We start from the raw sequence: 23,085 nt of genomic DNA, 5'->3' as shown, positions 1-23,085 counted from the left end.
AGCATTTTAATGGGGGTTAGGAACCGTCAATATTGGTTTCTCATTTAAAATAAATCATCATTGTTATCTATATAAATGACTCGCGATGAATGTACATAAAACTTTTTAAAAATGATTTTTGGTACCTTGAACGAGATTAGCTAACTATTCCCCATAACTTGTTATGACATAATATGATTTAGCATTTGAAAAAATAGTGACTTGATGTAAGTTTTTGGACATACGCCATTGCTAAGAACTTTTTCTGTTGAAGAAAAACTAATAAATAAAATAAATAAATAAAAATACTCAAAAAAAAGACAAAAAACACACAAAACTAAGCAAACAATTGCTGTTGTCAACAAGGATATGAACACCACAAATATTCCGAAACAGGAATAAAGTCAGCAAACAAAGAAAAACAAAGTAAAATGTACTAAGAGAACGAAAAAATCCCCACAAATGATGACAACACAAAAATATTGAAACCCAAAATGTGTTGTCATCATTTGTGGGGATTTTTTCGTTCTCTAAGTACATTTTTCTTTGTTTGCTGACCATATTCCTGTTTCGGAATATTTGTGGTGTTCATATCCTTGTTGACAACAGCAATTGTTTGCTTAGTTTTGTGTGTTTTTTGTTTTTTTTTTTTAGTATTTTTATTTATTTATTTTATTTATTAGTTTTTCTTCAACAGAAAAAGTTCTTAGCAATGGCGTATGTCCAAAAACTTACATCAAGTCATGCACTCCCATTGCACAAATCTTTTAAATGAAAAAATAGTGTTTACGGGCTTTGGGTCAGCTTTCGCCAACGTATTTTACCCACAGGTGTTAGAATCATCGCGAAATTTCAATTGCTGAAATTTCTCATGCTCCTATGAGTATATTTGCAGTTGTGAAATCCGGCTCTAGTATCAACGCAAACAGATTGTATTCGCCGACTGTGTTCAGTCCTATTAGTAGAGGCGGCGAAGAAGCGACTAGTATTTATTTTCCCCTCCCGCGCCTGGGCTGTGCCCAACCCTCGACTACGTTTTCCCGTTACGGCTGACGGTCTGACGGGAAATTGCTGCCTTCCCGTCAACCGTCCACGTCATTGTCGAAGTTCCATTTCCCGTCGCCTGCCGCTCTGCTGCAGGGGATACGCTGGCCTGAGCCCGTTACGCACGACGAGATGTCGGCAAAACCGTGTTCTTTGGACGATTCTTGCAACGGAGAAGATTGATTTAAAACAATTATCTGTGGACGAAACGTCATTGCTAGGGGCAGGCATTTTTCGTGCAAAAATTTGAACGCCTACTAGACTGCAACAAGGTATACCCGCACCAGCAGGTGTCTTCCTTGTGATTAGCAGCCGCCTGCGAGAGAAGTCGTTGCATTGTTTGCACGAGCCACTCAGGACGATTTTGCTTCCACACTGAATCTCTGTGATTGGTTGTATTACCATCGATATGTACCTGGGAGAAACTCGCCCAATCACGAAACACAGACGATGCTACAGTGTTTTAACTTTCATCTAGTCTCGAAATTTTTTCGCGAAATCTGCATGCCCCTAGTCATTGCTAGTTTGCACTGCAACGTCTCAGATAAAACCCGAGGAACGGAACAAAAAATCAGCACATGTCAAATGTTGAATATATATAGACAGCACAGAGAATTCTGTGGAATAAATTACTCAGAGCCATATCACAGCACAGACGAACACAGCGGGTTGTGTGCACGAGGAATGGGACTGTTGTAACAGAAACAGTAAATACAGACAAACAAAACCAACAATAAATCTTATGTGCTGTCCTTGTTTCTAAAATTTGACATCGGCTGACTTAAGCTTTTTTTACACGCTTTATATTAGCTTCACCTGTATGTTTGTTTGTATGTTTGTTTGTATGTATGTATGTTTGTAACCGACTCCTTTGGGTGCGATTTTGACCCACTTTAAACGGCCAGATTTCATTGAAACTTTGTAGATTTATCGAGGACCGATAACAATACACTAATTTGATAAGATTATTCCATTAATCAATTTGCAAAATAAGATTTCTGTCAATTTAAATAATTGGTAAAATGAAACAAAGACATATGTACAGAAAACCATTTCGCTCATATGCGAACTCTTTTATTTCAGTTTGTCTTTGGCGCGATATAAACAAAGCCTACTAAATATTGTGACATTTAATTAAATGAAAATTGAGAGTGGGTTATGATTATTGTGAACAATTTACTTTCTTGAAAAGAATATCTATCTATCTTCTATATATATAAAAATGAAACCCGTTTTCCTTGGTCACGGCATCACGCGTGAACGGCTGGACCGATTTCACTAATTTTTTTTTGTTGTGTTTGCTATGGTCAGGAGAAGGTTCTTATGAAAGAAAAAATTAAGAAAATTGTGCGGAAAATTAGAAAATTTAAGAATAATGAATTCCTATTTCCCTTGGTCACGCCATCACGCGTAAATGACTGAACCGATTTCACTAATTATTTTTTTGTTGTGTTTGTTATTGTCACGAGAAGGTTCTTATGAAAGAAAAAATTTAACGGAAAATTAGAAAATTTAAGAATACTGAACCACCATATATAAAATTATTTCCAAACTAACCCAACACTTTGTACAATATAAATATTTTTAAAGTAACCTTATGACATTCAGCTTTAAGCGTTTACAGTTTCCAGTGCGGCTTGCATTTGCAATGTCAATAAATAAATCGCAAGGGCAGTCGCTAAGTGTATGTGGCATCAACCTAGAAAATCCATGTTTTTCACATGGCCAATTATATGTCGCCTGTTCCCGTGTCGGAAAACCATCAACATTATTTATTTACGCGCCAGAACATAAAACTAAAAATATAGTTTATCAAAAAGCATTAGAGTAGAGAGAAGCAGTGAGGGGTACAGAGACTATTAGTTGATTTATAGAGCGCGCGTGGTATTGAGCTCATTGTTTACTTAAAAATGCCAAGTTGTTCAATAGCAATTTGTAAAAACATTAGTGGAATTATTGAATCCTATGGAATAAACACTATTTTGACAATATATATTTTGTTTTTTATTTAATTAAATTAGTAAGGTCCTTTTCAGTTATAGTGATACCAGGGAATTATGGATTCATTTTTATATGGAGGATATTATAGATTCCAGTTCAAATTGAATAGGTACTCATACCTAAGATAGGTCAGCTATAAATAAAGTAGTGCATCATTGCTACGCTAAGGCGGTACGAAGTTCGCCGGGTCAGCTAGTTATCTATATTTGTAAAAATATGAAGGAAAAAAAACTGATATAAGGGCTTTAAATGTTGTTTCTTTCGTTAAATAGAGAAACAATTACGTCTTTGTTTCATTTTTACCAATTAACCAAGAGTGAAACATTATTATAAAACAACATTTTATGCAAATATTTCACGAAACATGGGGACATTAAGGTTTGATTTTGCTGTGAAACCAACAGCAGATGGGAAATCAAATACCATATGCATAACCTCAATAGCTACACCTGATGGGCATATTTTTGAAATTCCACTCGAACACCAACCTGCAAATCTACACGAAGCAGTTACAAATACTCCAAACTATGCCAAGGTCAGTGAATCATTAAATAAAATACATCAAACACGGAAAATATGGATAAGTTTGACAGATGATATATCAAAAACCATATTTGGATAGAGAGCAAAACTTACAGTTTAAGGATTTTTACCTGGAAGAAATTGAGGAAACGAAACACTTTTATAAATAAACCGAACTAAAAAGTAGAAAATAAATAATAGTTTCAAAAACTAAAACCACGCATGTATAGAAAACCAAAATAAAAAAAAATTGGTTGTCTGGAAAGTTGGTTTACGGACGATAGTTTAACGTGACAACGTCATAACAAAACATTGATGAAATGATTGATCCAGAAGAAAAGTAAATATCATATTCGGCCTGAGACTGAGCCGTAATAGGTTTTTGCAACCAAACCATTTAGGCATTAAAAATATTATATTCTTTGAGAAAGAATATTTTTTTAAATTTTTCTATCTTTTGTATGATAAAATCTACCTCTGCATACTTTTATGAATAAAAATTGAATCATTTTTATTGAATTATCACTATTTTGTATTGATACAAAGGAGTGAAATGAAATGTACAATTTAATTAATAAATTTACTTTTATTTGCATTCATTATTCAAATGCATTTATTACTTTTGAAATGTTACGTGCACCGTATTTATTTTTTCAAGTACAAAAAAAATTTCACACCTGCCGGGATTCAAACCGACAACCTTACAATTAGAAGATAGCGCCGCTGATCGCTCAGCCACGAGGCCATATTTGATAATTAATAATTTCAGATGTTATATATACATTTATAAAAATTTTGTTCACGGTAGGGGAATAATATTATTTCGTTTTTATAACTCGATTTTATAACAAATACGCATCCCATATACACCAAACTTATTTATAATGTGTTACAATATTTTTTAAAACATTGTGCAAAAGATCCCGGTTGTAATTTGAATTATTATGTGTATCTAACTGTAAAACACCATTGTTGGTTCAAAACATATTTGAATATTCAACATTACTTTTAAATAACTGCACCGATTGTGCTGAAAATCGGTGGACGATCGTTAAATTACATAATATTAATAATTCAAACGACGAAAATATGATTGAAAAGTCAAATCGATGGTCGTTCCAATCGAGTGGAAGAGAGATGCCACGCATGCGTAGGCCCTACAATGAGCATGAAGAGAGATGCCACGCATGCGTACAATGAGCAAATAGGACACATCCGTAATGGGACATCCGTAGTGGGACATTTTTTCGTGCGTGCAGCCGGCGTTCATCGATTTATTAGACGTTGTTACGTCAAAATAAAAAAATAAATTTTAATAAATTTGAATTAAGAATAGTGTGAAATTTTTTTATAAATATAAATTAATAATAGTGTAAATAAGAAAATAATATATTTTATTTAAAAAAAAAAGCGTGGGGTGCTTTTTAAGATATTATTGAAATGATAAACCTTCTACTCATATCTGTCAATAAAATATTTATAACTATTTACACCATGCACCCCACGCTTTTTTTAAATAAAATACATTATTTTCTTATTTACACTTTTATTATTTATATTTATAAAAAAAAATTTACACTATTATTAATTCAAATTTATTAAAATTAATTTTCTATTTTTTAGTTTGGTTTTCTATATAAAGCGTGTTTTTAGTTTTTGAAACTATTATTTATTTTCTCCTGTGTGTTCGTGTATTCATTTGTTTGCCCTTTATTTGTATTTTCTATGTGACGCACAGTGCAAACTAGCAATGACATTATGTGCAAAATAATTATTTAAACTCGTAAATCGAATATCCCTTTCAACTCTGCCTACAAACTCGCGCAAGTCTACTTTGTATACCCATGTATAGCATTCGTGAAAAATTATGTATCGGCAGTTCACATTGAAACATTCTAAGAAATTCTATATTAATTTATTATTTGCTTTTGACTTAATGGTGAAGTTAAGGCGTTAAGCCCTCTCTTACACTTAATCGTAGTACTACACAACTATATAAAAATTCGTACTTCATAAACTTATAATACTAGATTAACGTAAATTAGCTTATTAACCAAAATTCAGACCTTTTGCACTACTAACTTACGTAAACCATCATAAAAATTAATGACGGTATATATTAAAAAGACCTTAAAACATGCTTATACAAACATCACACTTACACATAAGGAGCTGTGGTTGTGGGATCATTGGTGACATTGAACGACGTATTTTGGCAACCTCAGGTTTGAACTTGGAGATAGTTTCTGAACCTCTCAACTCTGCAGAGAGCGTGTTCCAGTCGCGCGCTGCAGAAACTTTGAAGGAGTTGGAATAGCGCTGCGTCTCGTGGGCGGGGATACAAAGTTTAAGGTCCAATTTCGAGCTTGTATGTGGGTATCAATTTAACGAGACCAGACGGTCGCACGAAATGATATGGGCTAGAATTCCTCAAATTTTATTTGTAACAAGCGTTCAGACGATATATGTATAATCCGTCTTTCATGAAGTCATGGCCAACCACGATGGCCATAAATACTCAGACAGGTGGTCACGAGACTTCAAGCTTAAAATTGAACCTCGAACATGTATTCTGGAACCTTTTGTAACTCTCGAATAATTCTGTAGGATCGAGACAAAAAAATTTTCACAATGTGTGCAGTCAAAATTTTTTTTGTTTGTTCTTCTATTCAATGCATACAGGATTCTCGTGGAAAGGTTTGTGACATTCTTCGATAAGAATGGGCATGGGCATGAGTGGGGGCATTTATTTTTCGTAAAAAAAAATTCTCATTGCTCATTAGACCGCAATAAAGTATGCCTGCGCTAGCGATTCTTTGTGTTTGGCTAGGACTGCCAGGACGCATTTGCTTCCGCACTGGATGGCTGTGATTGGTGCGCTGACAGCAGAACCAGCCAACCACGAAGCACAGAACATGCTGGAGCTCGTTTCGCGAAAAATGAGCTAGACTTTTGTACTGAACGAGTTCTTTGCTACTACGCTAGTAAATACTTCAATGAAAACTACAAAATTATTTATTTACTTTCCTAAGATAAGTACAAAACCATTTTTTTACTCATACAGTTATTAAAAGTTGCAGTTCCAAAAAAAAAACATATTAGGAAGATTTAGAACAATTTAAAAAGGAGTCGATATTGTGTCTTCTGAGAGAATAATTAAAATTTAATTTGCATTCTCGTTTTGCGTACCCTTGTAGTCAGAAAAAATTTAAATAATATTGAAAAAGCGTGAGTATTTATTTTCAAGAGCTTTCCTCGTTTCTATCCTTCTTGGCAGGAGTTATTTAACAAACTTTCCTTATACGTGTCAGTCTGAAAATTATTCGCGCAAAATTTATAAAAAATAATAGGTTTGGATGCCACGTGCGTTATAATTGAAACTTCACAGGTAGAGGGATACACAATTTGTAGGGTACACAGATGTTTGAATAACGTGTGCAACTGTGCAAGTATACAAGCGTACAGGTGAGTGAAACAGTATGTGAGTGTATGAGTATGTGTGCCAGTATCCGAGTGCGGAAGTGTGTTATTGTGCAAGTATGTGAGTGTGCAATGATTAAAACATGAATTTGGACGCTACTACTGCCATCTGTATTTTTGGCAAGTAATTTGGTGGCTAAAATTGTACAAAGATTCGCCTTAATTATGTACGCAATAGAGTTTTCGCATTTGAGGTTTGCAAATTGTAACAGACACGGTGACGAAAAAACTTGGTGTCCTACAGTAGTGTTACTCTCACACTCTGCACCATCGAGCGCCCCACTCCAGAAAGTTTCACTCTTCGTTCTTCGTTGCGGTTTGATCTCGACTCATCATATGGTCTGTAAAGAAGTTTCACTTCGAAAAAGGTTATGTGTTTGTGGATACTGACGACCCCAGATGCTGTTTGTGTGCGATGGCTAACGAGTGTTTGAGTTAAAAAAAATTCATGGAAATACGCCATTGCTAGATTTCACTGTACGCCATTGAGAAACCACAATAATAAACACACAAACACACAGAAAGCAAGTCAAAATCGGTCGATGTCAAATGTTAAACAAATAGACAGCACAGAGAATTTCGTGGAAAGAATTATTCGAGAAAAAAAATATATCACAACAGACGGAAAGTGGGTTGACAACGATGAGGCAGTTGGAACAAGAATAGAAAATAAATACAACAACCCTTTGACATCACAATGACAGAAGACCCAACGATGAAGATAATAGACATTCTGGACAATACAACAGTACAGCTGAACATAGTATGCTTACTAAGACATACAGTTGCGGCTTTTCGGGATCTGATTTATGTTACCATCATCAGCTACAGAAAAGACTGATAGTGGACTATGAAAAAAAAAGTGGATTAAATTTTTTCATTCCCTCTCCTGGCGCGGCCAAAGACAGTCTAGCTGATTTTAGCTTGTTTTCTGTGTATTCGTGCATTCCTCTTTCTTGTCCATTCTTGTGTTTTCTCTATGACGTGCAGTGAAAAAAAATCAGCAATGGCGCTATGTTCATGAAAACGTTTTAAATCAATATTCGCTACAAACCAAAAGGAAAAATAAAATTCCTTAGGAAACCAGTTTCCAAGAAATAGTTTGTAATAATACAAGAAATATTTTGCACATACGGAATTTGTTTTTCTTACGAGAATTGGCGCATGACAATTTTTTTTTCAAATTGAGGTTTCATTCAAGCATTTTTTTCTTAACCATGAAAAATATAATCGAATATTAAATATTTTAACTTTATTTTGTTCTGTTGTGGTTATTAATGTAAGGAATTGTAAATATATAGCTATTCAGGGAACGGTTTGTAAAAAAAACTGTCAGTTAAGCCAGTGTTACAACGAACGTTATTTTGTGCTTTGTTCATGGGCGTAGCCAGGGGGGGGGGGAGGTTAGTGGTTAATCCCCCCCCCCCTTTAGCACCAAATATCTTTAATTAATTTCTTATTCATCACTCAAACAAATTTCATATTAAAATTAATAAAATTTATACAATTACAATATTTAAATTTAAGAACCGAAAACTGCTAAAATAGCACTATTTTACACCTTAAAATCGAAATTTTACCGGGGGAGGACCCCCGGACCACCCGCTTTAATACGGGGGGGGGGGGGGATGCTTCTTAACACCCCCCATACACAAATCCTGGCCACGCCACTGGCCCGGGTAGGCGGAGCCCTTAACCCAGTGTTACAGAGAACGTTATTTTGTGTTTTGTCACGGTTGTTTTGCGCGTGAACGTGACTTGTTTTGTTTTGCTGTGTTCGCCCGCAGGGGACGCGTGCCACCCCTACGAGCCGTTCAAGTGTCCCGGCGACGGCATCTGCATCTCCATCCAGTACCTGTGCGACGGCGCGCCCGACTGCCCGGACGGCTACGACGAGGACTCTCGCCTCTGCACGGCCGGTGGGTGACCCGGGTACCGTGGGTACCCCCGGGAGGTGCCTCGCTCGGCCCCCGAACTCATCCCTCTCTCTCTCTCTCTCTCTCTCTCTCTCTCTCTCTCTCTCTCTCTCTCTCTCTCTCTCTCTCTCTCTCTCTCTCTCTCTCTCTCTCCTGGCTGGGCGCGCACACACGGGCAGAATCAGACGTAGACGCGACGCCGACAAAACTCTCGCGGTCAGAGATCGCGTGCAGACTCAACACCGAACCTCATTTTACACACCTCTCGAGACTCTTCGGCGCTATGTTATTTTCATGTCATTGCTTCTTGGCTACCTACCTAAAAAAAAAAAATTGGTTGTCTGTAAAGTCGGTTTACGGACGATAGTTTAACTTGACGTCATAACAAAACATTGATGAAATTATTGCATACTTTTATGAATAAAATTGAATAATTTTTATTGAATTATCACTATTTTGGATGGATACAAAGAAGGAGTGAAATGAAATATACAATTTAATTGATAAATTTACTTTTATTTGCACTCATTCAAATATGTTTATTACTTTAACGAACAGATTATTTTAACTATAACTTTTATACATATTTGCTATTTAACTTCTTCCAATCTGTGTTATTCTGTTAAGGATAGGACGATGATAGGAAAAGTAGGAAACGAATGGGAGTGTTTCAAGTTTAATGTGCCTCGAAAAAGTCAAATCGATGGTTGTTCCAATCGAGTGGAAGAGAGATAGATGCGGCGCAAGCGTACAATGAGCGTAACGGGACAATGTGCGTAACTGGATACTTTTTCGTGCGTGCAGCCGGCGTTCATCGATTTATTAGACGTTGTCACGTCAAAAAAAAAGCTTTCATAAGTTATCTGCGCATGCGCGAGTAGGGAAAAAAAATTTTTTTTGACGTGATAACGTCTTATAAATCGATGAACGCCGGCTTCACGCACGAAAAATTGTCACGTTCCGCCTGAGCCGAGCGTGCAAAAACCTGCTAACCACCGTGCGAGAAAATCTTCTATAATATCAAACAGGTTAAGGCGGGCTTTTTAAATAATTGTTCGTGATTATATTTAAACAAATTATTTTAATTAAATTTGCGAAAATTGTAAATAATATTTTAATATTAAAAAGTATGCAATTTTTCATCAATGTTTTGTTATGACGTTATCACGAAAAGTTATCGTCCGTAAACCGACTTTACAGACAACCCCCTTTTTTTTGCATATTGGCTACACAAAAAAAAAAGTTTTTATAAGTAATCTTGCGAAATACCCTTATTCTCTGTATGGTAGTGTGTTAATAGCTTACCGTTTTTCATCGTATTTTAATCGACTTTTTTTCTCGTTGTGGAGCTGGATGCAATTCGATTAGTGTTGGGTACAGGAAGGAGTGTCACGATAGCAATTTGATTTCAAGAATATTTGAAGGGGGGAAAAACGTAACTGAAGTATGGTGTTAAGGCTGTTACACGGCATCTTGTAGTGTCGCGTCTTGTCTGATTCTGTTGCGACCAGCCTTAAGGAAAGGAGGTGAGATAGGAATGGAAATAAGTCATGTTGGTTTCAGCAGATTTTTTACGTCATGAAATTAATTTAAATTTTTAAATATTAAAATGTCTTCCTCGAGGCATACATCGCATATTTTAACTACGAACTGGCTAATCATTTTCTTAAATACCATAAAATAATCAATATTCAAATTATTCGATAAACGAGGAAAAAGGATTCGAAGAAATTATATTTAAGGAATTAATATTTTTAGTAATTTAAGTATTAAAATTGTGCTGTGGAAAAGGACTTTATTAAATATCCCTTGTCATGTCTTTGAAATCTAAAATTCCATAGTATTTGAAAGATTTGTGAACCGAGGAAAAAGGATCTAAAAAAACAAATTGGACAAAATGTAGTAAATTCATAGTATTTAATACTAGCAAGTCTGAAGTTAACTATGTTTATTTTTTCTTCATATCCATCCCATTATATTCCCCCAAATTTTGTGCATTTGATAGCTAAATAAAAAATAAATACCACATGTTTCTATTCTGGAAAATTTGTGAAAAAAATAATAATTTAAATGCTTGAATTTTCAACGCCAGAGTTAATATATTTTGTTTTCAATTTATTTACATTATTTTATTCTAGATCCATGACATCATTCGGATTTGAGGGAGAAATTATAGGTACCCTTTGGTAATTGAATTCGAGATTTGTACTCGAAATAAAAATGGGTTTCGAAACATCACTAATGTTAAAATTTATTACAGTTGTAGTCATTTCCAAAAAAAGAATTTAATAGCCTACTAAACACCAGTGACTTTAAAGGGGAAACTGTTACTAACAGCCATTTATTATAAGAATCAGAAATTTGATCTAATAAATAAACTATGCTTCAAAATTAACGTAGAAAAAAATTTAATATCATAAAATAGAAAATGTGTGGAAAGAAAAACTGTGGAAAACAGTATGGCTTCTTTCGGGTTCTATCTCGTTCATCGCCCATCCAAAAAAAAATCTTTCTATCTTCTGTGGTTCATCGATGTATTCGATGCGTTGAATTCATGTGCATTCATATAAATATGGTAAAAAAACATTAATCGGAAACCAGTTTGTGTTTGAGCGTTGGTGTATGTACGTGAGCAATGTTTACTGTGAGTTTCGTATCTGTGAGTGTACCTTTCCTTGTTGTGTGTCACTTTTGACTACTGCATGCACACTATTCTTGTGCGTGATAAATATCAGCAATTCACTAGTGAATGTCCATTAACCTGTCATAAAACTGAAGAGGATCGTAAGAGGTACGTAAAAGATACGTAAGTAAATAAACGTAAGAAGTCACATCACCACTAAATTAGTAAAGTGTTAATGCTTTAATATTTTTGTCCGGATATTGACATTTCATTGGAAATTGTATTTTAGTTAAAGAAATGATTTTGCATGATCTCGTATTAACTGTTGGTAACCCTTATATTAATATTTCATAGTAATAAACTTATGAAAATTCTATTCGTAAAATAATTTCAATTTATAACTGTACCACAAAATAACTTTTTTTACAAACTAATGTGAACATACAAACCAACTAAGTAGTTATTTTAAATCATGGTATAGTATTTGCGTAATACTTCACAATATCAGGAAACCAAATTTAATTATTTTAATGTATGTATAAAGTATGGTATAGTACCCAAACTTTTCTAAACAAACGTTGTAAAAAATATTTTAACTCTTTTTTATTTTTTACACATGGTTTGCACCAAACCTCGCATATGGATATTATGTTCAAGGATATGACAGTTTTTTTTTATTTAATGTCCTTCAAAATTTTGTAGTAAATGAATTTAGAAATATGATCCTGATAGAGTGTATACTTTATATTATAACTATAAAACCAATTCGTTTCTTGCCTATACTCAACAGTATTGCATACATAAGAAATTTCAGCTCCTGCGTCCAGATAAGTAAAAAATTCTAAAGAAAGGGTTATTATTCTGTGTGATTATTTTTTATTGGTATATATTTGTGCTCGTAATAGTATGTTAGTATGTATGATGTTGCACAGTAGAGTAGTCTGCAGTATTACACAGGCTTGTCAATTGAGAGTCTCAGAGCATGAAATATTGCTTTAATGATGCACTAAAAACCAATTAAAATAAACATCAAATCCATATAATTAAATATATCGTAGTGTTTTAAAACAGTAATATTTAGTACTACTTTAAATCATTTAAATAATTCTAAGAAGAGTTTGAATGAATCTTTGTTTATAAAACCATAAACACAAACTTTTTATATTTAACTAAAATTTATATTAATCTGTATAGTATTTGAGTGTAATTTCCCAGCCTCTCAACTTATGAAGTAAATAATACCTAATGGTATCAAGAAAGAAACCCTATCAAAAATTTAAAATTTGTTGAAAACGTGCTTCTTCAAATTTCACGTGAAATATTTTTTTTCGACTCGCCTTAGTATGCACCGCATTCTGAAATATATTTTATAGAAGTTCCATGATTTGCAGGAGCTGATACAGGCAATGGTCAAATATTTTTATCGGTGTTCAAACCCTCCGATAATTTTTTTTCTGCTGTAGATTAGTTCCATGTCAATGTCAAATATCACTCAGTAATAATTATGGTTCTCATATCACTAACTAGTTGAATAGGCCTGTGCGAATACCAGTTATTTGATGAGAAGCGAAAATCAAATAGAATGTTTAAAATATTCGCGAAGTCGAATCGAATTGCGAATATTGTTTTTGGCGAATCTATTACACTTATTTCATAAAATACAGTATTGAAATTATAAAAAAATCTTTTAACGTTTTAAATGTTTTAACTGATGAAGAGATTTACCAATTGAGCCCTTTGTATAACATCATTCGATAAAAATTATAAAATAACTATGCATAATATTAATATTGAGCATTCATAAAAGCAAACGGTAAGTAATTAACTTTATTCAAACTAAACATACCTAATTTACACCAAAATAAAACTAAATACTTTCATGAGCCAATCTTATGCTTCTCATGTTTTGAAGCTTTGCAACAAATGAGAAGCTTCACATCAGACGCGAATAATTTCGTCACAACCGAAGCTTCAAATAAAACTATTAGCAAATTTCCTGGCGAAGTCAAATAATCTTAATGTTAATTTCAGCCAAATAAATTTCACGATGTATCCGACAATGTTCCTATTGCTAGTAAATAACTACATTATCTAAACAACGATTATCCTGTGACGTCTGACGAGCAATTTCTGAACACATATTTACAACATTTAAATTAATTTGGGTTATGTAAAATTTCTAAATAACCATTCAAACCACGAAACATTTTTTTTTTATTTTAAATTAATTGTTAGTGGCTCTTTATAATAGCAGTAATTATTTTTAAAGCAGGAATTACACCTGAGCGTTGTGATATCTCTACAGTTTCTTGCCACAATATGACTGATAATAAACAGTTCTCTAGAACCGCCAAGATACATTACTAATGTTCGCAGGCTTTCACGGCCAATGTCTGATGTAGCTTGGCTTCTGGGTTGTAGCCGCGTCCTTGGCGAATAATTCACCGAAGTTTCGGTCAACATTTCAGTCGCCATCATCAGGGAGTAGTTACCTACTGCTCTACTAGGTAACTGCTCCCTGATGATGACGACTGCAATGTCGACCGAAACGTCGGTGAATTATTCGCCAAGGCCGCGGCTGCAACCAAGAAGCCAAGCTACATACACACTACTCTCATCGGCTGTTGCACCATGCGCTTGTAACATATATAATATAATAATTTCCCTTCTATGCGCACGAGCTCTCATTCACACGACCTTCCTATGCGCTGTTGTTCTTCAATAGGTTCGCAAACATGGCGGTCAAACCTCGGGCACATGGCCCTGTCAAGCTGTCAAACTTTCGCTTCCAACACCTTCTAATATGTTTTGTCAAAGTTGGAGGGTTATGACGTCACCAAAAACGTCACTAGCGCAGCCATGTTTGTTTGACAAGTTGACTGACTTGAGCCGCCATCAAACATTTTGCGTCTAAGACGAGTTCTGAAATATGTTGCATGTTGGATGCAATCGGCCAGTCAAATTCGTGTGTAGCGAAAACAGAAATGACTTCCGTTTCCACCATAACCAATCTTTAAAATGGTGAATAACACTCCGGTGATTCAAGAGGTTATAATAGAAAAATAACAAAAATAATGATGGCATGAATGTCGTAAGCAAATTGAAAATGTATGTTCACATGAATTTAAAACAAAAATCACTTAACATTCATTTCGTTATGTAACGAATAATATTACTGTGAATTTAATTTATATATTATCAAAAAAATTAAGAATAGACAAATAGAATAACAGTTAAAAATTTCATCCAGCACTGCGATGCATTAATTAATTTCCGAATTGAAATTAATATGGTAAAATTTGTGATACATCTGACCAAAAATAAACTTTGATAGTGTGACATGCTATTTAAGGTTATCCGTCCAGATGTACTTGATGGAGAAAATTGGCAGGCATTATCCTTCATTGTTTAATATATTGGAGGCAAATATTTGACAGTGTGGCAGGGGCTTTAAGGGGCCCGCCTCGTCAGGGTTGTAAGTGTGTTAGTGAGGCGGGATGAAAAGCGCGACGCTCGCTGGTGCTTCTAGCGCGGTATAGACTCTGAACTGGCGCGCAGTCTTCTCGTCGTTACAGGATAATTGTGACATTTGAGCGGTGACCGTGACATCATAAGTCTTTCAAGAATCTGTACCAGTGGTTTTTAACCTATAAATTACTCCGAAAACATGCGTTTTTAGCCATGTTAACTCTTCTAAAAATACAGTTTAAAAACTTAATTCAAAATCAAAAGTACTTTTCGGCCCTCGGCGAACTCTTAATGCTTTTCGTAAACAGACCCCACTCGGATATCTCGAGTAGTTTTGAAATCGCGTTGTTTTTCATGAAGCTCTGAGCACCGTGTGTGTGCCCGGGTAGGCGGAGCCCTTAATGTTTCTGATATTTTTTTTGACGTGACAACGTCTAATAAATCGATTGACGCCGGCGGCACGCACGAAAATATGTCCCGTTACGCACAGTGTCCCGTTACGTTGTGTCCCGTTACGCTCATTGTACGCTAGCGCCGCGTATATCTCTCTTACACTCGATTGGAACAACCATCGATTTGACTTTTTCGAGGCACATTAAACTTGAAACACTCACATTCGTTTCCTACTTTTCCTATCATCGTCCTTTCCTTAACAGAGTAACACAGATTGGAAGAAGTTAAATAGCAAACTTGTACAACAGTTATAGTTAAAATAATCTCTTCGTTAAAGTAATAAACATATTTGAATTAATGAGTGCAAATAAAAGTAAATTTATCAATTAAATTGTAGATTTCATTTCACTCCTTCTTTGTATCTATACAAAACAGTGATAATTCAATAAAAAATATTTAATTGTATTCATCAATGTTTTTTTATGACGTCACGTTAAACTATCGTCCGTAAACTGACTTTACAGACAACCAATTTTTTTTTATTTTGAATTTTTTTAATTGTTGCACGCGGCTGTTATCGAAGCCTCGCACAGGCCTATCCGACGACTTGAAATATTTTTCTCCGGTAATAAAACCCCCCTCCGCCGACGCACAGCTGTTGGGAAGCCGCCATCACCTCGGCACACGCCCCCCTCGCACCTGCACGCCCGAGCGACCTCGTGTTAGCTTGTTGTTTGTAGTCGTGAGCGCACAGCACGCACACACACCTGCCTGTTAGCGCCAGCATGCTAGCATGGGTCCGGCCCCTCCGCCTCGCCCGAGCACCGATGACGTCAGCCGACCGCCGTCCAATGGGAGGAGACTTCCCCCGGTCACGTGGGACCCCTCCCCCCTGCCCGGGAGTGGACAACGTCGCCCAGGTGAGAAGTTTCTTCTTCTTCTTCTTACCGTGGAGGCAAGGACGTGAAGATACCTAGGGACCGGAAAAATTCGCGGGTTCAATGACCTGCAGGATGAACTCCATAGTTCTACCTACACTCGGTCAAATGTTACCCACTCATTGGCTGCTGTCTTGTGAGACGTCCCAACTTAGAAGCTTGTGATTCGATAAAGCTTCGGTCGGGCGTTTCTCATTGGCCCAGAGTCACCCAGGTGAGTTGTGATCCAATAGCAGAGGCAGCACTGAGGTATAACTAATTTGTATTTTAGCCTATCGCGAAATGAATTCGCGAATTTTTCCGGTCTCTGGAGATACGAAGCAGTCCTGCCCTGTCCTTTTCAGGGTTTTGAAAAAAGGCATCACGAGCGAAGAGAATGAGAAAATTATAGCAACTTAGCTTTAAAGGATGCATAGCTGTTAATTTGGAAGTACTGCTGTAATCATCAGTATACCACAATCGTGTATTTCCTCCCCATCATAATACTACAAGTGGCATCAATTTTGTTTCCAAGTAGCCTACATTGCTTGTTGCTGTTAGCATGTATTTCATACAAACTTTACAACTGTGCTTAAATATTTATGATTTTTTTTAACAAATATTAAACAATAAATTAATTTAAAAAATTAAATATTCAGTGATCTTTTTTTCAAGAAGAAACATTATATAAATGTCTTTGTATAAACTTTGGAGTTCTAAAATTCTGCAATTTCCTAATATTAATGTGGCACTAAATTTTATTTTACGTTTCAAATATAAAGAAACATTTTTGAGAAAAATTATATAGTGATTATACTGTAATCGCTCTTCATAAAATCCTAACTACGGCCTTGATGGAGGTAAGAACTAAGGGAGTTGGTATGTGCAATCCTTGTCATGTTAATACTTGAAATCAAAATTATAAAATCCCACCACCCACTTTCCTAAATGGATAATAAAATAATTTTAAGTTATAATGAAGTTTTACGCTATATTCTTGAATATATGTTGGTATTATGTTTGTTCAGCAATAGTCACTACATGATGGCATCATGACATCTATTCCTAGAGACTTGTTTACATGCTACCAAACAAATTAAATCATATTATTAGCATTTATGCAGCTCGGTTTGTTTTATCATCCGATTGCTGACCAGTTGACTTAAACTTCAGTACGACACCCATTTCATAGAATAATACCTCCATGGGAGTTACAAACTAGCAAAGAACGCGATGGTACAAAACCTAAAGAGTAACTAAAAGACGCTGTCTTGATTTCAACCGTTTTTACGTTTTCAGGACATGACAATTCACCACCGTTTAGCTTTTACACTTTGCCTTCGTAAAAGCATAGTTTGTAATTAAGTGAAAATCCTGGAGTAAGTATCAAATGGCTGCTATATTTTCTGTGAAGTCGTTTGCATTTAGTGTTGAATTCATTTTTGGAGGAAAATTACTACAGTGGTAATGATACTGTCCCTATACGCTGTCATTGATTTTTTACCTCGCCTAAGTTTATCTAAAATTGTGAACGAGGGGTTCAGGTTAGGTGAAGACCCAGGCGTGCATCAGGCTTAAAGCCTGTACACCCCACTCATGCTGGGTTTCAACCATGCGGGAAAAAGTCACGTGTATCTTGTGCTTACTGGAGTTTACTGGCCAGTCATGGCAGAGATTGGCGCCATGACTGACGCCCCTTTGGTCGCCCTAGCTTACACTCAGGTGAAACCAGCATAGACTCGGGGAAAACCCTGGGCCAGGTCACGCAGGGATTAATTGCATGCACTAAAGGAAGAAGGTTACTACCGAACATGGGGGGAAAAGGTCCATGTGAGAAGAAAGATTCAAAACCATGCGGTGTTGGGAACTTGGGCCTTAGGCCAGCATTTGAATTTTGGTTGTGAAATCCTGTGTTGCGTTACCAAGGGTGCATGCGTCCCTGGGGTTGGCAATTACTGTCTGCAACCCACCCAGCTAACTATGGCATTATCTTTAAAATGTCTTAATGTGTGAACCCTGTCTTACCCAAGCCAAAATTTTAATACAAATTTGTTAGTAAAATTTTTTAAGTCTCAAACTTGATATTAACAATATGGCATCATTTGGTTTCTGTCTCTTTCCTTAATTTGAATTTTTTCATTCACCTTCCATTTGTTATGTTATTTGAATAATTTTTTTACATAGCTAGGCATAGATCATGATTTTACAATAGTTTTACGAGGATGTGATGATAATTTTATAAGGGAGGAAATTAACTATTATTTCACGCAGGTGATTAGAGATGTCATTACAGTTACGTAAGTCCAAGGAAATTGACTTCAGAAAGTGTTTAACGTAGGACCTACACCATGTCAAATCATAAAATATATAATCTTTAATCTCAGTGGGTGACGCAACGGGAGGAGAATAGTGGTAAAGTTGAAAATTTTTTGACAAATATCAGAGCTGTAACAATACTTGCAATTGCAACTGTGTGTGAAACCACATCACCTACGGCTACTACTATAGGCCCATGTCAGTGTGTTAGTGTTAATAGAAATATAATGTTATTTTTAATACACCTGTTCAAATTTATTTTTTAATTACTTTTTTAATACTCTACCAAACACTCCTGAAGCTGTACTGAAAACTATGGACTATTCTATTGTTCCAACATGAATTATAAAAAAATTTCTGCTATATATAAACATACTACAGATACGGTGACAATTTTTATCATACAGGTAAAATCTTGGAGATTTAAAATATCATTATTTTATTTATTACCCCGATACTATATATTTTTAAAAGAAAAGGATGACACCCAACTGTGCATACGATGTTCAACTAACTGAAAATTCACTACATTAAAATAAACCACGAAGGAAAAGCCCAAGTTTATATAAAAAAATGTCCAAAACTAATATGTTCACAGCTTTGGATTTGGTTCAGTTTATAGAAAACTTTTGGTTCGTTTAGTCCCAAACCCCATTTGACCAGGCGTTCTTTTTACTTTTCGCACTCAAACCACATTGACCATGACTTTATTTAACAGTCCTAATGATGGCTGGAGCTAATACCCTTAAAACTATACCGTTCAATGTATCTCCCTGTCGATTTCATCACACACAAGAACGAAACTAAATATTTTAAAATTAAATTTGGAAATTGGTTCAAACATTCTGAAACAAAAACGTTCCGTTCAGTGTAAAATCCAAATTACACTTTAATCGGACACACTCGGACGTTTAACTAGATACCATAGTAAAAATTACTTTTCTTTTGAAGTAATGGTTTTGTTTAAGTATGTAACGTAAAAGAAAAGTATGTTTTATTTAGGGCACCAAGCCAACGGGGAATCAGTGTTGGGGACATAACACAGTATTACTCTCCTTAAAGTGTATATAAAATGTTTGAAAAGTTGTATCTTCATTCATTAAGCTACGGGGTTAATTAATTGAAATAAAAACATTACTTGTACACAGGACTGAAAGACACGGAAAAAAAATTTAATTTTTGTAAATATTACGAATAAATTATTTGATATCGAAGGTTAAACTTTTAAATTACATTTTGTAATCTGATAAATATCTTTTTAAATCTTCCATTAAATAATTTAAGCATTATTCATTAAGAAACAAGAGCTTGGTTGCAAATAAATACCCATTTTTAATTGTAATAAACGTATGAAGTGTAGGCCTATAGTTGTATTTAAAAGCGGCTTATTTTAACAACCGTCGTCGTGAATTAAGCGGCTTTAAACACAATATACATTATAATGTTTTATCCCTGGTTATTGTACAAAACTTCACGAGAGCCGATTAAAAGATTTCCAACCCCCCCCCCCCCCTCCTCCTACCCTTGACTACGTGATGAGCTTTGTGCCATAGCTACACTCTTTCGTGTTGTTGTGAGAGCAGAATTAAAGCTATGAAAAGAACAGAGCGTTAATAAAAATTAAGATTAATATTTCTCGATAACACTGTAGTTTTCGTTTGTAAATGGAACAGAAATATCCATGCGAAATTACAGATATTTATAATTTTGTACATTTTCGTGAAATAATCTGTATCACAAAAAAATAAGTAGTGTTCGCAATAACACTGTGTTCGGAATCTTACACGGTCATTTATGCTTCATGTTGTCCCAGTACCTCCAATAGTTGAAGTTATATTGTAAACCGTTCACTGAATATATTTCCAGTTTTAACTGCGCACATTGATAAGCATAAAAAACAAATAAAATCGTGTTGTTTAATATTATACTCGCTTTTCCATGGTTTAAATATATTCTTGAAAGAAAAATATTTTACGCCAATTTTTGTAAGAAATACTCAGTATTATCATGAAAATCGTATTTCATGTATGTAAAAATAACCAAAGCCTGGTGTTGTACAAACTTACAATATATATCTTGTAGCATTACAATCTATTCATTGGCAACTGGTTTCCAAAGGAATATTTTGTAACACAAAAACAAATTTTTTTCTATGTTTTCAACTGGCATGTTTGGTTAACGAAAATGTAGTCTTGTGTTTTTCATTCCGAAGGATTGATACTTAGACAAACCAAAATTTTAACAAAAATATATTCATCAATTTGTAATATCAAAGAATTAAATTATTTCAACGACTGTAATTACCTATGCCGTGTACGATTTCGCCTTAAGTAGGGCCTTATTCGTACTTGTCTCTGGAAGTTACATCAAGGAGTCTGTCATAACTGGCTCTGAAGTTAACAAATCTATGTACTACTCGCGTAAATCCAGAGGAACAACGTATTAACATATTAAATTTAAGGGTCTATTTAAACAAGTTTATAAGGAACTTTCAAAAACAAACAAAAATTGTACTTATATTGATCTTTTTTTTTCAAAACAAAGTTAGATACTTAAGTAAATTTGTTTCTAATTGAGTGTGCAAAAATAGTATTTTCAGCTAAAAATTTCTGCTACGATTAAATTTATTGCTGATATAATTAGCAGAGGCCAAAATTATATACTTCCTAACGACGGTAAATAAAGTACGCAAGGTCGAAAGCGCAAACCTGTGTGTTTTTAATTCAAGCATGGCATAAATTAAAATTTGGACGTTCGAAGCATAAATTAAATAAACCATTAAATGAGTATATCTCTTTCTTGCATTGCAGAGATGTTTCTTTTTACTTAATTTCATCCGTGATGAAGAAGCCTAATTAATGTTTTTTTTGTATTTAATTTGTGCGAGAACATTACAGATGCAACACACAGCTAAATGGGACATGAGTATTAGGAAAGTAATCGGCTGTTTTCCTGGCTGCTTTCGTGAAACCATGTTGAGAGGAATCGGGATAGACAGAACACTATTTGAACCAGAATCATCTGGAATTGCGAGTCCAGTATCTTAACCACTGCTACACGTCACTAAATCATTATCACTGAAGATTTGTGGTATATAAGGCAAGCATACAATTGTATACTTAAGAATTAACAGTAAAAATTAATCTTGTACTTAAAATATGACTGTTAATACCAGTGTAATAATTTATTATTGTAAATCATACACTATTACGATCATATACAGAGCCTTTTTTTAGGGCAGTACTTTATACGTAACCAAAGAGGTTTGAAGCTCTCTTTAAACCTAGTGGAAGTTAATTTTGGACTTTTTAAAACTATTTTATTAATTTGCTTTCTTATCTGTCTGTTTGTCTTTTCGGTACAAATTTTGCAATCGATTTTAAACAAACTTTCCGATGAGCTATAAACTTGAAACTTTGAACATAATTGTAGCTCAGAACTGGAAGACAAGGTAATATTAACTCGCTTTCTTTTCTGTTTGTTTGTTAAAATTTTATTTGGTTTTGTTTAGCAAAGCCCCCGTATTCGTGACAATAGGCTATGTGCAGAACAGTACAGTGTTGCGGAATGCATAACGCAGAACTCGCAGGCGGTGCTTGAATTACGAATACCGGTCAAGAGCTAGGAGAAATGTCCGCCACATTGGCATATAGTAAGGTCTGTTAACTTTTTATCCTTCTCCTTGGAGAGACTCGTCCGTTTAGCAACGCTCACGGCGACTAGCGAACTAACGGCGTTGATAACAGTTTAGTTAATAACCTCGTTATTAGATAGCGTTGCACTTAAGTTGAACCGCACTGTCGTTTGGTGTGTCCGTCACGGCTTGTCTGCCTGCTATTATTTATTGTAAGCGCCCCTCATTTTTAGTTTTAAAACTAACGAATATTTTTACAGGTATTTAAATTTTACAAACTCAATTTTTCATTAAAAACTGTATGTGGTTAGGAATAAAAGCAGATGCTAAATATGTATTAAAAATGCAATAATATTATTTGCAAAATTTTACAAACGCAATACTAAAAAGCAGAAAATTACAAGTAAATAATAATAATATTTAAAAAAACGTTTTTAAAAGCAACTAAAAATTATTAAATAATTTATCCTGGCTCCGTATAAATTTACTACCCCCATACATACTAGCCAAAAACTTTGTAATTATTGATTTTAAACACATATGAATTAAATTGTAAGATTTAAAACAAAAAACGTGGGGTTCATACAATATACAACTGATGCATAAATAGAGCTCTAACCATTTTATTGCACTGCTAATGATATGAAATTTTGTGAGTTTTCTCAACGACAGCTACTCCCTACACTCCTTAATATTATCGCTCTCATGCGCCCCACCTTTTTAGTTTTAAATCTTACAAGTTTATTAATAGGTGTTAAAATCAACAATCACCAAATTTGAGAACAATCTGTA

General features: G+C 34.8%; 1 protein-coding gene across 1 annotated transcript in view; it reads left to right on the top strand.

Moving 5' to 3' along the window:
* The window catches only part of LOC134538708 (IDLSRF-like peptide), a 298,553-nt gene that overhangs the window by 200,260 nt on the left and 75,208 nt on the right, over positions 1 to 23,085 (top strand). The window contains exon 2 of the mRNA XM_063380147.1: positions 8,814 to 8,945. Within this exon, the coding sequence (XP_063236217.1) occupies positions 8,814 to 8,945 (132 nt within the window). The remainder of the gene's footprint in view (positions 1 to 8,813; positions 8,946 to 23,085) is intronic.

Source organism: Bacillus rossius, chromosome 14, assembly GCF_032445375.1.
Source record: "Bacillus rossius redtenbacheri isolate Brsri chromosome 14, Brsri_v3, whole genome shotgun sequence".
In the NCBI taxonomy this organism is placed as follows: domain Eukaryota; kingdom Metazoa; phylum Arthropoda; class Insecta; order Phasmatodea; family Bacillidae; genus Bacillus; species Bacillus rossius.
This window is presented reverse-complemented; position numbering and strand designations above follow the sequence as displayed.